This window comes from Phaethon aethereus (assembly GCF_964289735.1).
Source record: "Phaethon aethereus genome assembly, chromosome: 8".
Taxonomy (NCBI): Eukaryota; Metazoa; Chordata; class Aves; order Phaethontiformes; family Phaethontidae; genus Phaethon; species Phaethon aethereus.
In genome coordinates, this window is record NC_138584.1 from 10,859,354 (window position 1) to 10,875,897 (window position 16,544).

Here is a 16,544-nt window from a genome sequence, read left to right on the forward strand (position 1 = left end):
CCTTGAAGTACAAAGCCTTTTAAGCCAAGGACTGAAGTATTTAGTTGTGTTAAGAGGATCACACATACACTTATATCCTACATATGATCATTTACAAGAATGATTTATGTTTTACAGATTACATGAACTTCTAAGTATATTTTAATATGGAAAAATAATTGATGCAACTATATACAAGGAATGAAATCTGATTTCAGGTAATATCATCTATGTAATAGATGAACATCTGGTACTGACTTGTCAAATCTCAGCTTCCAAACTCTTCAGAAATTAATGGGAAAGTCAGTGGAAAGCCTCTACATAGAGCATGGTATTAATTCTTCATGTCTGTTTCATTTTACTTTATTTAGACTTGAAAGATATGTCTTACCTGCATGAGTTCAGATATCTTCCCTCATCACCCATGAATGGGAATCACATCACTACGTCCTCATATATTATAACTCAAAGGAGAACACAGAGGGAAAACAGCCAGAGAGATTCAGCCCAAACCATGTCATAAGTTGTATAAAACAGCTCTTGTTATTTGAGGCACTTTAATCAGTGGATTTAGAATTTATTGTATAATACAGCTCTTCCTTTTCAGACAGCAAAAGCCTTGTTAACCCTCTCTTCTAAGTCAGTGTAGAATTTGGCCAGTCTAGGAAACTCCCTGAGATTGTTGCTTAATATCTGGCACTGTGGATTTTTGCAGTTGATTTTGACCAGATCAGACATAGACCTTGAATCATTCATTTTTATGATTAGTGATTTATTGATAATTAGAAGATACCAATTGAAATACTGAAAGTGCTGATCACTGTTGCTATGTACAGGTATCACTGGGCAGGGATAATCATTGTTATTCTTATAATAATTATTATAATATCATAAGCATTATTACTCAGCAGCCAGGGCCCGTCCTACCCCAGCCAGGGAGTGGGCAGGCGGGGGGCAGCACTGGGCACCTCCCTGGGGACTAGGACAGGCTGAGGACAAGCTGGGAACGTGAGTCATGATGAGAAGCACATCATGGGGGTAAGGGACATCATGGTCAGGGCCCTTAGAGACATCAGTGAACTGGATGGTTAAACCTCAAGGGCTGGTTTTGCTCAAGGGTGAGTAACCAGCCATTTGTAATCATCTGTGGTCGGTAACTTCGAATACAGAGTAAGCGTTTTTACTTTTTTATGCATTTGAGAGCATTTTGAAATTAAACCTCTCAGCTTTTCTTCTTTCTTTTTCTTTTGTGTGGAATGATTATTTGGCATTATCATGAATATGTGAATGTCACGTACAAGATATATTGTGTACATGTAAACTCAGCAGACATTTTCTTGGCACCTCAATATTCCATTGATGCAGGTTGTACTTTACACTCCTCATTTAAAAAAAAAAACAATATCTTGCCAAATTACATGAAGTCTAATTTGGCCTTTACCTCTGTAGAGCTATAAGCGGTGGCATAACCACCCTTGCCCTGTCCAGAAGTAGGAATGAACATAGAAGAGAGCAAATGCACAGAGTGCTGAAAGCTCTCAGATTTATATCTCTCAAGATCAAAGAGCTAATCATAACAAATTCATTCCTTTGTCATGAGCAGTAGCTTTTCATTCTGGCCACGGTTCAAGAAAATAATCACATTCAGAAAGTTTGAGTACTTAAGAGCCAATTTGTATCTCAGGCATGCAGGTGATAGCAAGGGTACAGGCAGGTCATTGCTGTGATTGCAGTGCAGTGTCACCGTGTGAGAGATGGCACAGGGGCACTGCGTCCTGAGACAGCGCTCGTCCGCGCTGCTGGGGACTTCTGCTGTCCCTCACCATGCGCTCAGGTTTTTGTCAAGGAAAATTGGCATTTTTCACGGGATAATGTATTTTAAAGAAGATTTAAATAAGTGATGTGTTTGTGACCTTGGGACCAGAAGGGCAGAGAGTAGCCTTGAAAGGAGGGCAGAAGCTTTGCAAGAGAAGCAGTTGGTGACAGAAGACAGATTTTGGCAAGAATGAGGGAAAGGGCAAATGTCATAAAAAGAAACAGGGCAATGAAAGAAGGCAAAGCTTTATTTCACCTAATCTGGGTTGCTGGCCTCCTCAAAAACCACTTCTCTAGTTTGCTGCCCACCACGCTGTGGCAATTCTGCTCTCACTGTACAGGGGTGTGTATTGCTATCCCATACAGCTGGCAATGGATCCCCCGTTGCCTTCCTTCTGCAGCTGAGCCGGCAACATTTCTGTATGTTTAGGAGTGATAACCGGTGCCAAGGCTGCGGAGCTGGCCCGGAAGGGAAAGCGGAGCAGTCCTCAATGCTGCAGCGAGTTCTTGTGAGAGATTAGCGTCCACCTTGGTGACTGTTTATGTTCACAGAAAATACATGCTTCACAGCTGAGCACTGCATGGGGACTGCAGCCATAACCCAAACTGGAGGCACGTGCGCCGAGGCAATGAGACAATCCCCACTGCTCTGTGCCGTGCGGGACGGTGCCTGCCTTGGCTCGTGCGCATAGGCTGGGACTGGACTTCATCCCCTCAGTAAATCAAAGCCCATCACAACTCAATTCAAAGCACTCCTAAACAAATGAGCCTTTCAGCTGATGTCAATAGAATTTCTAGTCTCTTTCCCATTCCTCAGCATCCTTGCTTCCCCAGAGAATATAATCAAGCATAGGAGACACTAACAATCCAGGCTTGGAGATTATGTAGCATCCAGGCACAGCCTTGAGGAGTCATGTTTGCTGACATTAAGTTGACTACAGCTTTATGGTCATTTTACACATGACAGCATGTCAGCTGTGTAAACCTCGCTGGAACAGCAGATTGCCTATGACTAGCTGCTGTGAAATTGAAATGATTTGTCTGTGTCTGCGTGGACTGAAAATCCTGGCTATTGTGTGCTAGGCATTGCAATTTCTCAAGCTTCTTTTCTAATTCTGTGTAATTCTGTAGTGGAGACAAGGCATTAAGGGGGTTCATGAAGCAGGTGTGTGCCAGACCCCCACTTCATCAGTGCCTCCCATCAACCTCTTATCAGATTTAATGGGCTTCACCTTGAAAGCACCAGATCATATTGTATTTTTGTAACTTCAGTAGAATTTATTCCAAGGGAAATCTGTGCCATTACAGAGGGAGGTATTACTCAGGGTCACTTAGGGTAACAGAAGTAAGCTCTAACTGTTGTGATTTCGGTGAACAACCTGTGGATTAAGGTACCATTTAGCGTAACTGGTGTAGATTTTGAGCCCATGGATTCCTGTGCTTTCGGTGTAACTGTATAGATAACGATGGATGCGCTCGTCTGCACCTTGAACCAAAGCAATTTCGTAAATAATGATTACTCTTGTTCTCATTTTTCAGACTTAACAAAGCTATATAAAGTTTGTGGTGTAGTTAAGCAGCAAGACAATACCTTGAGTAAGGGCTTTGAACATAATTCTGTACAAGTCGGCTATATTTTGCTTTAAATCAGCAGACAAAAATTGAAAATGTTTGACATATTCTTTTTGACCAAAAGCTGTACAGTTCCTGTATCGTCCATAACCTGACCACTCTGTGTGTCACAAGCAAAAGGGGAATGCTTTATTTTAAGTTTTTGTGATACTCTATTTCACATGACTTGAAGTACAATAAATATTGGGATAAACAAACTTTATGCAACACCACATCCTAGTACAGAACATACTATAAGAGAAAAGGAATAAAGACTCCCACTGAAAAGCTGCTGGTGTGAAATAATCATTTATTCTGCTGTTGTTGACTTGCCCTTGTCTAAATGACAGAGGCTTAGCTACCAACAGGAAACAATATTCCAACAAATGCTTGTGAAACCCTATATAATTCTTGTCACATCAAAAGCCTGTGTGGCACTCTGTGCTTTTGGCTTTAGTGTTCTTTTTTCTCACACATACAGAAACAATAAATGAGGAAATATTTATGCTTATCAAGAAAGAAGGCTACTTTTTACAAACATCCTTCCCCAGCCTATCAGTGGATCTTAAACTGCGTGTCTGAAGTTTGGGTGAACTTCAGGGCTGATGTCACATACTGTGTTCAAAAGCTTTTTCATCATGCTCTCCATGTTCTTGTGGTAGCTGCTAGTGAGGTTTCGGACGGTTTCCGTTGTTTGCTCTTCTATTTTAGCAGAGAGGTTACCTTGGGACCCCATTACCTGAAAAGCAGAAGTCCTCTGAGCAAAATAAAGGATTGTATATGACTGTGTTTATTGTACTTTCATCTAGCATAAGCATAATGCAAACATGTCACAGTGCTTCCCAACAGTAAGGTTATGATCTAGGTTGAACTGTATGCATAAAAACAGGATTAAAAGGAACTCTTTCATATGCTCATTAGCAATGGGAATCTCCCCATGTAATGAACATTTCCCAGCTCACTGTGGGAACAACATTGTACATTTTTTGTCTTTTATATCGCTCATTTTAATTTGTTTTCTATTTTAATGACTAGTCAGCTAAGTTCTATCACCAGTATGCTTCGTTTGGCCTCACTGAGAACGAATGTGAGTGCAGCTAAGGAGCAAAACATGGGAAAGCCTTCCTGGCAATGCATAATTACAGTTTCAGAGTACTTGAAATGTCTTCAGCAGTTAGTGATGTATAACCCTCAACAGGCCTCAGACAAGGTCTTTTAATGTTACATTTTCTTATCTGGCGAAATACCAGACAGCTTCTGGCACAGTTAATATCAGGACATTCGCTTAGAATTTAATTGACTCTGGACTAGCTGAACATTTTAGCAAGGTTATGTTATAAACAGATGCACACGTTCCAAATCTGTGACTCTGCTCTCTCCTCCCCCACAGCCCCAACATCCCTTGAATTCTTCCCTTATAGAAAAGTCCTTCAGATAGCGGCAGAGAAATTGGTTTCCAGCTAAAGAATTCCATGGGGGAGAGCACAAGAAATTTCTGCACGCTGACATCGTAAGAAAGGAATAAGAAACATATTTGTCCTGTTCCTGCCATGGTTCTCTGGGGTGGATTAGCAGCTGAAGCTAACCTGTGATGTTAGTGGGATACCTAGAGGATGACCAGAAACAAGGGAGGAGTCATTAACTTTATTTCCTATGTGATTTCAGCCCAACTTAGTCCTTAAAAGAAGGAAGAGTGGCTGAGTTAAGATCTTTTGCACAAATCACCTTTGCATTTCTATTTATCAGTACCTGGAAATGTAGTAAGAAGTTTGTCCATAATCCAGATGTAAAATACTTTCTGATTTGGAAGAAATACAGGATGTGGACATAACTGTAAATATCAGGAAAAGATTATAGTTTTCTATAGTAACTATTTTTAGTTGGCATTTTATTTTAGCTTTTAGACAACTTGTAAGGGTCTCATGTGGGAAAGATTGTACAGCTTAGACCAGATTTATGAAGCTGATTTTTTCCACTGGGGAAAATAACTTTCTAGAGATCCCAGATGGTTGCATGTTATCCAGCTACTAAATACTTTTGAAAAACCTCAAGAAGAGTATTATAATTTAAAGAAGAGCCTCTGTAGACTAAGAACCTGCTCTCTCATTTCATGCTAATACTGTAACTTGAGATTGTAGATTCTTACTGTTCTATGTATATTTTTCCCTTTTTCTGCCTCTGAGTTTGAAGACTGTTTTCTTGTCAGAATGCAAACAATGCTCTGCTTAGTCTATGAGATCTGCTGACCTTGAAGTTCTGTTCCTTATTTTGCCCATATGGGTTCTATGCTAGTGTCATTCCAAAGTCGCTGAAACGTTACATTGACTTGGAAGCCACAAAATTCAGAACTAGGCTGTGTATGTCCAGAGTTTGGTGATCTCAGACCCCGAGTACAAACACCATGAGCCCTAGCAGAATTAGTTTGAGATCTGGGCTTAAATTTTGTATATTTGGAAAAAAGATCTTGCATATTGACACTCTAACCTCAAATTAATTGTTATTTTCTGTTGCTGCTGTTGTTCATTCTGGACTGATGTGGAACATCTCATAGTATGAGAAAATTTATCCCAGTTTAGATGCAGTAACACAAAGTGAGAGAAGGAATAGCATTAAATGAGGCTGTGACAAAGAATTAAAAATACTTGTGCCCAAATACCTGAGCCAGTAAACTGAACTGGGCATCAGACTTCCCTCTGCAACTGGCTTAGCTGGAACTCCTGACTGCCTTCCAGGCACAGGTTAATGATGATGACATTTGTCTGGGTAGATAAATGTTCGACATAATGGGGTCAGGGAATGTGAAGGAGGACTGCGATGATCTTGTACAACATGCTGTCATTTGAGGAGCAATATGTGCTCTGTCCTGCTTGCGTGAAATGTTCAGTCGACAAACAGTGGCCTTTCCCTGCAGCTTTAATTTTGTTTCAGATGAAAAAGTTGAGTTCACACCAAAGCAGCATCTTTTCCCTTCTGCTATTTCAGACCTAGAACACAGTCTGGTTTGACTGAAAAGGTGAACAAATTTTAGAGGTGTTTTTACTTTGTTTTACTGTCAGTAAACATCTGAAATTGAGATGAGACAGTTCCACCTGGCCTGGCTGTGTGACAGTGTGTCTGGGGGCTGGCAGTGTATGTTAGAGACTTTGTGTATATATCTTTTCCTAAGGCTTGTGATCTCTGCTGGAAAATGCTTTATGTGAAGTGTGACTGAAATGACAGGTTTGTAAAGCAGTTTTTATTTGACTTCTGGCTTTTTTTTTGTCTGCTTTTGCACATGTAGTTTTCTTGCCTTTGCACAAAACAAGCAGGGGAAAAAACAAGAACAAGAACAAGAACAAAAACAAAAACATAAGAGGAAGGGTCACCAAGTAAAAAGAGAACAGTTTGTGAACCTGCATGAAAATACTACAGAAGACTGCAAGATGGCATACATGAATAAAATGTACTGTAATTCAGATATGAAAATATCAGCCAGACTACTTTTACTATAAAAATGTAGTGAAAAACTCAACATTTTGGTGATTTCGGTTCATCAAAGATATGGTCTTCTATGCAGTCAAAAAAGTCAGCTAAAGTGGAACAGAAATAGAAAGATTTTAAATCTTCGCTTTTACTGAAACATCCACCTTACTGAAACCTCCAGTCTCAAGACAGGAATGAGGTCTGTCTGGAGTTAAAGGAGGAGGACCTAAAGGTATTTTTCCTTAAGGAAGATACATCTTCAAAGGACAAGCATGAACTAAATACAGAATCTGGATAATTTTAGCGGTGAAAGTCCACAATGCCTTCTACAAATGCATTCAAAGCCTATGAAGAAGTCAAAATGAAGTCATCAGCATAGATGACATCTCTGTATTTAATCAGTATGATCATGTTGGTTTGCAGAAGTCTCCATGTAATTCTGTTTGAAGCAATTTGTTTCACCATTGAGCAGATTGACGCTACAAAAGAACATATGCAGGTTTCTTACATTTGTTTGCTTGTTCCTAAATTCCTTCTCCCTCTGTAACCGGTAGTGGTCTATCTCGGCTATGGCTTCTTCTTTGGCCTGCTTCAGCCTCTTTCCCTTTCCTAATGGGGGAAGAAACAGGGATTTACTTCACACTTGTCACTGTATCCCAAAAGATGAATCTTTCTAAATCGGAGATATTTGACATGGCATAGTAAAATGGACAAAGCTTTGAGCAAAGTCAACAGCAGCTTTATTTGTACAAGAATGGTCAGAAGAGCCAAAGTGATTTAGGTAGAGTACTTTTTGATTGAAAGCCAGTCACACAAGTACCCATCTTCTGAGACCAACTCCCTGTCCGAAAGCACACATCAAATGAAAAACTTGTTGGTTTGCTAACAACAGAAGTCTTTTTGCAACTACACATTTTCTCATAACACAAATGCTGATTTTTTTTTTTTGGTAATCACAGCTTGGTGTTTAAATAAATATCTATCTTTCCTTCACAGCAATAGTAGCAGCCAGATAACAGATTTTAGTTGTCACTGATGGGAAAAGATGTTATTCTGTAAGATTTGCTATATTGATTGGTTGCCAGCATCCCTTCATCCCACACCAACTGGATTCTGCTTAGAGCTGGCAGATTTCCAAAGTACTGCAAGATATGTCTCAACCACTACCAAACTGAGTTGCAGCCTTCAGGCTTTGTCATCTTCTCCCCCCACCCTTCTCCCCTAACATTTGTTAAATGCAGAGGTGAGTGATTAAGAGAAAAATGAGGTCAATGGTATTCTCTACCAATGCACAGAAAATAAGAAAGTGATGTAAAAATCTTTTTTCTCTCCTTTTTCTTTTTAAACAGGAGGGTGATCTGTAAGGTGGCATTGTAGGCTGTTGCTCCTGAACAGGCTTGTTTACACACTTAATTTTGTTCACTGTGAATTGTTACTTTGTCTTAGGTAAAATGCTAAGGGTTTGTCAAATCGAGGCCACGTAGGTCATTGCAGAACTGGGCATAAGGTAGTTCCTTGGTCTAGCAGGGCTGTTATGTAAAGGGTGGGAGTAAAAGGTTTGATGGGAATGAGAAGCGTCAGTTTTTACATGAAGCAAGCATTGAACATGCCATAACCACCCCACAGTGATGCATCTCTGTCTGCCTATTTTATATAAAGTTGGTAAAGTTGCGTGAATCTTCACAGGACTCTGCTATACTTTGTGAGGAAAAAGTCACTTTCCAACTGATGATGGGGCTGTAAACCTCTTGCACTGAAAGTTGATATGTTGTATTTGAGATATCTGGGCTGATGCTGATTTTTGGGGTCTCTTTCTGCTCTACAGCTAGAATTTTAGGGGTGGGAGGGGATAAGCTTGCTCCCTTTTCTTAATGGGAGAAATGTCTTCAATGGCTGAAAAAGCTATTGCTTAGTTGCTTAAAGTAGGATATCACAAGAATGAGAAAGTGGAGGCTAGGCAACTGAAAAGGGCATCTTGATGTCATGTGTGAAACATCCATTTATTTATTTACTTACTGTAACCATCTACTTAACATCACTGAGCAATATGAATATTTCTGTAAGTTTTTTTTTTTCTTTTAAAATCTTTCAATTCAAGCATGCAAGCTTGAAAACAGTACCTTTTTTGAAATCCTAAGGAATATTCTCCAACTAGGCTAGAAAGACGAGCATTAGTATTTCTGATTTATTTTCTCCAGGCTCCTACATTGGATTGGTTGCACCTGTGCTGGGCTTCTGAAGCCTTATGAGGTGTGGCATATAGCAATCGGCTTCCACTGTGCATGGCACAATGAGGAAGCTGAATCTTGGGAGGAAGATTGTTGTTTGTGATACATCTGAGATTCAACAAAATCCTGGGTAAAATGCCCGATCCAGCAGTAAATTAATTGCCCAGTTGATGGCTCCTTCTGAAGTCATTATCTGCAGATGGGTGAGTAGAAGCAGAGAGATGCCTGAAAGGTGAATTTCCCTTTAAAGTCTTGATTCCTGGGCTGTTTGATTTTGTGGGTGTGCTTATTGTGGGGCCCGCGGTGCGTGACTGTATAAAGGCTTTTAACATTCCTGTTAAAGCAATCCTGTTAAAGTTCCAGGAGCAACCTGGTGAGGAACTAGCTAGCTTTACTGACTCTCAGTTTATCAGTGCAGTGCTCTCTTGTGTAGTTAATTATTTCTCAGAGCCTTTCTGCCACCTAGGCACCGTGCTTACCTATAAAGGGGCAGAGAGGCAGTCTAAAACCTAGTGTGTGCTTTCCCAGAGATTGTATTTTTTTGATAAGGGCCGATTCCCTCAGCTTCTGCCACTCACTGTATGAAGTCTTGGGACCAGTATGCATAAACTGACAGATTTGTGTTAAGAGCTTGACATCAGTCTGGACAACAAAATTAGAAAGCAGGTTTAGGTCTGTATTTTGAAGTTTCCCTTATTCATCTCTCCAAATTTGGAGCTGAGCAGCCTTTTACAGAGTTTTCCTCTAGGAGCGGAGCCGCCGGGGATTCTCTGGAGCTGGAAGTCGGGGGGAGTGACTACGATGAAGCTCTGCCAACTTCACCAGCTGAGGAACTGGATCTCTAGAGCAAATTAAATTATTTCAAAATCAGTGGGATTTTAATTTCAAATTCCATCTGGGGGGCCATCTGTAGTAAATATGTTGCATATTTGGCCACTGGATAGACAAATAAATCCATTTAAAAAGGACAAAATGGAAAGAGATTAACTGTATAACAACAGCTCTGACAATGTAGCTAGTGAACCAAAAGTGTGTGTGTATATATATATATACACACATACATGTCAAGCTCTTGACAGTGCACTGGAGTAAGCACAATACATAGGGTGTCACTGTAGGGTGGCAGCCATTTCATTTTTCCATGATGCCTTTAGGATTGGCACAGCAGGAACCTGCTGCTTCTTATTTAATTAAGTGGAAAAGCTGTGAGTAAATTACTGCTAGTTCAACAACGTTGTGGACAGAATCGGCAACTGCCAACATATGCGATAGTGCATATGCTGCACCTGATTAAGTTAAGCAGAAACTATAGCTTAACCTGCTGTTTCACTAGAGACAAACCAAAATTAATTAATCAGTCTGTTATTAACCACTTGTCTGCTACCTTACTTGTGCGATATGGGATTGCCTTTTCAAAGTCTTACTGATCTTCTGGATGGGATTCTCTACAGAGCTCGGCAGAGCTGAAATCGAACCTTACACACTGAAGGGTGTTAGAGCATTGAAATTCAGCCAAGATCATGCAAAAAGAGGGGAAGAAATACAGGAGGATGGGCAAACCAACCTGTCCCAGAGAGGTGGTAGATGCCCCATCCCGGGAAACATTCAAGGTCAGGTTGGATGGGGCTCTGAGCAACCTGCTCGAGTTGAAGATGTCCCTGGTCATTGCAGGGGGTTGGACTACATGACCTTGGAAGCTCCCTTCCAACCCAAACTAGTCCATGATTCTGTGTCCCTATGACATTTCCTTTAGGATCGTAAAGGTGAGGTAGAGAAAGCTCCGAGTTTGAAGAGACTTCTACCCCAAAGGGCCTACCCCTGGCCCTGGGGGCCAGGTTTGCTGCTGCCCCTTTGTCTCTCCTCCCCATCCTTAAAGATGGGGAGCAGCAAAGCAGCTGTGCTATGCCTGGGTTCCTTGTCCACTCTTGCCCATGATTACGCTAGCTGGCAGCCTAGACATTTCTAGGCATCGTGTTAAATTGGCCAAATCCTAACCAACTTTCTGTAACAGGTCAGCCCTGTGTTAGATTTTCTTACCTAACCTGGGAAGGCATTATTAGCATGGAAAAAAGTTATATTCTTCTTTCTAGGCATTTCTGTGGTGTTAATGAAATACCTAGAGCTGATTAGGTCCGAAAGAACTGGTAAGGTTTTTTAGATTGTTGAAGGTTTTTTAGATCTTGCAAGAAAAAGACAGTAGAAAGCAAAGATGTTGCATTCTAATTTGCTCACACACTGTTATCCTACTTTCCAAAACCAACCATTCTAAAATTGGCTTTGTGTTTTCAAACATAGCATCTAGGCTTTTAGCTGAATTTCTGCACAGAAATCATGTCATATGAAGAAGTTGCCAAAAATTAATCATATTTTCTTTAAATAGGACCATTTCAGTTGTCTTTGAGAGTGTTAAATTGTCTGCAAAATGGGATTTAAGGATGCTCATTTTGAGACGACTATTTTGCACTTTTAATAAAATACAATAGGAGCAGCTGATCAGTATGTATAGCTCTTTCAGCAGATAAAATATGTCCTGGATATTATCCAAGTGAGCACCATGGATATAATTCTGTTTATAATATCTTATTTTGATTAACTTTTATTTTTAATCTGATTTCCTGAGATCTTTCATCTGAGTTTTCATTTTATTAGGCATTAGATATTCAAGCCAAGATATAAAAATCTATTGGAAAACAAGTTTTGCTAAACCCAGTGTTCATGACACATTTGTTTCCCTTGTTTTACCCAAAAGGATTTTCAGGAATTGATGTCTTGGCTCTGACAATGCTCAGTTATTTCTGGGATCCAAATTATGCTTAAAGCAAGAATGATAGATAAAGCAGTGCTGTGTATAAAAGGCCAAAGGATCGCAGACTGTTTTGGTTTGTGTTTAATCTATTTAATAGTTTCAGCCTTGCATGTGTGCATTTACCAACAAACTATTAATAATTTGTCAGGTAGAAGTGACATCGGTCAAATGATACAGTAAATATATTGGAAGCCAGGATAAAGCGTATTGAGCAAGAAGTACGAAAAAGCATGTACAGAGGAGCTTTAGCACTGTATTTTTGCTTTGCTTCATGTCTATAAATGTAATTTTATTTATTTCCTAATTTTTCAGTTATCTGAAGCGGATTTTGCATTACGAACAGCTGCACATACGTCAGCAAAAACTAGGCCCATTATCTGTTTATATACAATATTATGTGTGTTCGTGCTACATTTTGATCTGGTTATCTGAGTATCAACTGTAAACACTGACGGGTTTACGTAAAGGTAGTTTTGCTGATCACATTTCCTTGAAAATGGCTTTTCCTGGTTGTCCCCCATGAAGGATCTGCCTTTCATTCTTCTCGCATCACAAGGTACACAGAGTGAGCGGGCTCATTCCTGCAGGGGTGTTGCGCCGTGGCCGCTTGCGGTGACAGAGGAGGTCACGTGTACAGTTTGGCAGGGACGGGACTGCATCGGCACTCGCTGGACGGGTTCATTGCTTTCGCTTGCAGCCCAGATCCGCAGAGTGCCAGGCCCCGAGCAGAAGCTGCTGGTCTGAACTGGTACCAGGTGGATCTGGGCTGGTGTTTCCTGGGGTGAAGCAGCGTGTCCTCGCCCTGTTTGTCCGGACTGTGTGTGCCCAGGTTAACTGATTGCACTGGATATATTGGGTGCATTTCCTGTGTTTCCTTTTATCTTAGTTTTTATGCTAAGAGGCAAAGTATGCAATCCTTTATGCTGTTCTAACTGCGGAATCACTCTGGGGAAGAGACTATTTGAGTTATTCTGACCTGGCATAACTGGATTTGGCACAAAAAGAATCCCTTATATCTTGTAGCTTCACTGCAAACCTACTGTAATGTTGAATATAGTAATGATTTTCTAGGTATAATTGTTCTGTTAGATTAGCTACAATGCTTGGTTTAGCACAAAATCCAGGGTGGAGTAGTCCTTGGAAAAACCAAGATTTTTTCAGATTTTTTTTCAGATTTTTATGTATGAGAAATTTTTCTTTTCCCTCATAGTATTTTATAAAGGCAAAATAAAAGTTTGGTTTTAAAAGTAAAAGAGAAGAAAGTCATACTGATGAAATATTTTTACTCTAAATATTTTTACTGATAGCAAAATTCTTAATGGCTGTTTTTCTGTAGCTACTGAATAACTCCTACCTCAACAGTAATACACTGCTAGGTATAGGCAGTGGTTTAAGTCAAGTTTCTGGCTCAGAGGTGTCTGGAAGATACTTTATCTGTAAGAAGCCCTGTGCTTATCAGAAGCACTCGCTGTGGGGCTGAGGTGATGACAGGGGAGTGTGTTTTTTGCAGAGGAGAGTAAATGCACCTGTAACCATGTCTGGATTCCGCAAGAAACTCATCTTTTGTCGTTACTTTTATGTCATAATGATGCTTTTCTTTTTCTGAAGTTCTTAGTTTATGAAACCTCTTTTTAACTTTTTTAGGAAAAGCCAGTCTGACTTTTCTGGTTTTACAAAAGCAAACCAAATGAAAACAAAAAAGTCAAACCCAAAATTAAAGGGTAATCAACATCAAGCTATCATAGCTGGAGGCCTAATTCTGCAGCCTGTGTTCAGACCAAACCCCACTCCCTCACCAGGGGCTGTGCCTTCCCACGTCATATGCTTTCTTGCTTCTTGCTCTGGGCAACCGTGCGTTTCCTCTGCCCTATGTGAGACGGGAAGAAGCGTCCCACTGAGGGCACCTCGTTTGGCTATATAGGGTCAAATCGCTTGATTATTCCTTGCTTTCAGGTTGGGAGCAGTAACCCCAAACACCTTGTCGTGAGCCTTCTGTTTTATGAAGACGGGAGACTTTTTTTTTTCTTTTTTTCTCTGTGTTGCTTCTGCAGGGCACAGGCAGTGGCTGGGTGCTCAGGGGTGGAGTATTGCCTTCCTACTTATTTTCTGTGTGCTGATGTACAAATTAACATGTTGCACTAATAATTAATGACAATAGAGCAATGCTGATTTCTGTGTAGAAAGGATATGGGAACTACACAAATTATTTTTGTTTAGCTTCTATTTCTCCATGGAAAACAAAATATATTCCTTCATCACACTCTTGCAGCACGTGACATCACCTTCATGCATTTTAGTTGAGTCCTGCAAGACAACGTTGTTTCCTGCTGCTGGTTTCTAAATCAAGATAACTCCATGAAACAGTATTAATGTTTCACTGCTAATGCATATCACTGACTCACGTTGGTTGGTACCTACATTCAGGAGAATAAGGTCATCATATTTTGCATTAAATCGCAGGGGGATGAATGCAGAAAATTAAGAAAGTGGATAATAGAAAGACTGCCAGGGGAATTATTTCTTTGATTGAAATTATTCTAGCAGATACGTTCATTTTTACGTTTGTTGTTACTACTTTTTTGCTTACGTTTGACTAGAACAAAAATATATTAATTTATTGTTATTGGATAGCTGCACATGCTTTGCCCTGGGCATTTAGGCATTCAGCAAACAAGATATTAATTTTAAATTGAACATTTAATCGCTTGCTGATTCTTTGTACCATGTAATAAGGTCATTCCTGACTTACAGGAATGACCGACCACAGTGCTGACAGTTCTTGTGATTGTACTGTGACCGTCATTACTACCATTGTGCTGAAGTCTCCCTGTGTTTTCATTTAATTTTTTTAAGAGATTAGAAGCAACTTACTAAATTTCAGAAGTAAAGAGGAACACTGAAAAATTTATACAAGACCTATAAAGAGAAATAGAGAGCTTGGAGTCTGGTCCTCCAGAGCTGGCAGCCAGGGGCATGTAGGCTTCTAGTTTAAATACCTGAGGAAGCCTGTAATGGCATTATTGGCATTGAGATAAAGCAAGAATAAATCTTAGTGGCAGGATGAATATAACAAAGAAAACCTTGTTTAATGTAATGAGGCACGTGCAGGCACGCACACACGTGCACACAGAATTTTAAGCAAGCTCTGAATGTTCAGGCTGCAGTCAAGGCACAGCACTAATGCAGGTGAGAAGAAAGCTTAGAAGCAGCACAGTTGCGATGTACATAGATGAAATAGTGTTGTTTTTCTGTGAGCCACTGTAATTCTGAAGAGCTTACACAGTAGAAAACTACAGTAAAACCAGGCCAGCTACTCACTTTTTTTGGCTTCCTCCAGTTTGTCCTTGGCACGTTTTTCTGCCTGCAGAAGCTGCTGGATTCCCTGAGACTGGCTGGTCATGCTGATTGCCAAGGCTGGTGCACTTCTGTGGGGACTGGAGCTCGGAGGGAGTTTTATACAGCCGCCAGGCTCTTCCCTGTGCTTTTTGTTCTGTCTGTTACTACAACAGCCTTCCAGATTGCGCCAAACCAGCCGGCTCTGCCTGGATTGCTGCTGGGCAAAAAGGCCTGCTAGTGTAATCAGAAAAACACAGCAGCGAGGTTGAAAGGAATGTTCTCCCCTCCTCAGGGTCACCGAAAAGCTGAAGTATCCGATTAACACACTGGGAAAAGAAGAGAAGAGCACTCCAAGTGGCCCGTAGTTTAATGTAGGGTTTGTTTTGGTTTTTTGTTTGGTTTTTTTTTTTAAATCTTCTATTGCTGAAGCAGAATATAGTTAATCATGTCAGAGGAACTGAGGGGAAAAAAATTGTTTCTTAGAATATCCTTTTAATAAAACTTCCTGTGAATGTGAAGAATCAGCCTCAGTCAACAAGTAGTTTTGGTTAACACAGTGAACTAGTTACAGTCTTCTGTTTGGTGTTACTTCTTAATGTTATTTGTTAGTTTTTTCCCGTAAAAAAAAATCTTCATTGGAAGTAAATTCATCAGGGACTAAAGTTTAAAAAAGCATGTGGTGGTTGAGGTGTGCTCTGTGTTTTAATCTGCCATGAGAGAGAGGAGTGCGGTGGTGGGAAGCTGTGGGATTAGCTCCAAGATACAGACTCTGGGAACGTATGACTGGTGATTGAGGTCTTTCAAGTTTTCTTGATTGAAGAATCAAGAATCTAACACACACACCCCAGTCAAATGAATGTGTGAGCGTGGCTGTAGGTGCACATCCCGTTGCTACTTCATAGCATGAGCAAAGCATATTTACTGCAAGTTCTTCTGACACAGTTGTGTCAGGACCAGAGATCACCTTCCGATCTAAATGGGTATTTCTGGCTGTGATTACAGATATATTTATACATATATGTGAATACATATGATTTCTGCATATATATTATAAAATATGTACATATAACAATTACATCGTGCTCTCTGCTAATGGCCCTTGCTGTAGGGCCCTTTCTTTTCTGTGCCATGCTGCTTGCTTGCTGCAAGGCTGTTACCTGGTCCTTATGAGGGAATGCGTACTGTTGTTACGAGTTTTGTATTTTTCCCCCCAGATAGCTCCAGTCTTGAGGGGAAAATGGAGGGAGAAGCCTTTTGCCCTATTACTGTCTTCAGCTGTGCTCTGAATGACTATAGCACTGGCACTT

At 40.4% G+C, this 16,544-nt stretch overlaps 1 protein-coding gene across 1 annotated transcript; it reads right to left on the reverse strand.

Moving 5' to 3' along the window:
* Window positions 1–3,902: 3,902 nt before the first annotated feature.
* ATP6V1G3 (ATPase H+ transporting V1 subunit G3) lies at window positions 3,903–16,165 on the reverse strand. Its single transcript, XM_082003254.1, has 3 exons — window positions 15,220–16,165; window positions 7,376–7,476; window positions 3,903–4,144 (listed from the first exon to the last, which is right to left on the reverse strand). Exons 1-3 carry the CDS (start codon window positions 15,299–15,301, stop codon window positions 3,971–3,973), a joined length of 357 nt encoding a protein of 118 aa, XP_081859380.1. The 5' UTR covers window positions 15,302–16,165; the 3' UTR covers window positions 3,903–3,970.
* Window positions 16,166–16,544: the final 379 nt, after the last annotated feature.

Excerpts from the sequence above, each read along its gene's own strand:
- ATP6V1G3 (XM_082003254.1), bottom strand. The coding sequence starts at position 15,301 with ATGACCAGCCAGTCTCAGGGAATCCAGCAGCTTCTGCAGGCAGAAAAA. Across the intron at positions 7,477-15,219 it reads ACTGGAGGAAGCCAAAAAAA|GAAAGGGAAAGAGGCTGAAG; the intron begins GTGAGTAGCTGG and ends TTCCCCCATTAG. Across the intron at positions 4,145-7,375 it reads TTAGGAACAAGCAAACAAAT|GTAATGGGGTCCCAAGGTAA; the intron begins GTAAGAAACCTG and ends TCTGCTTTTCAG.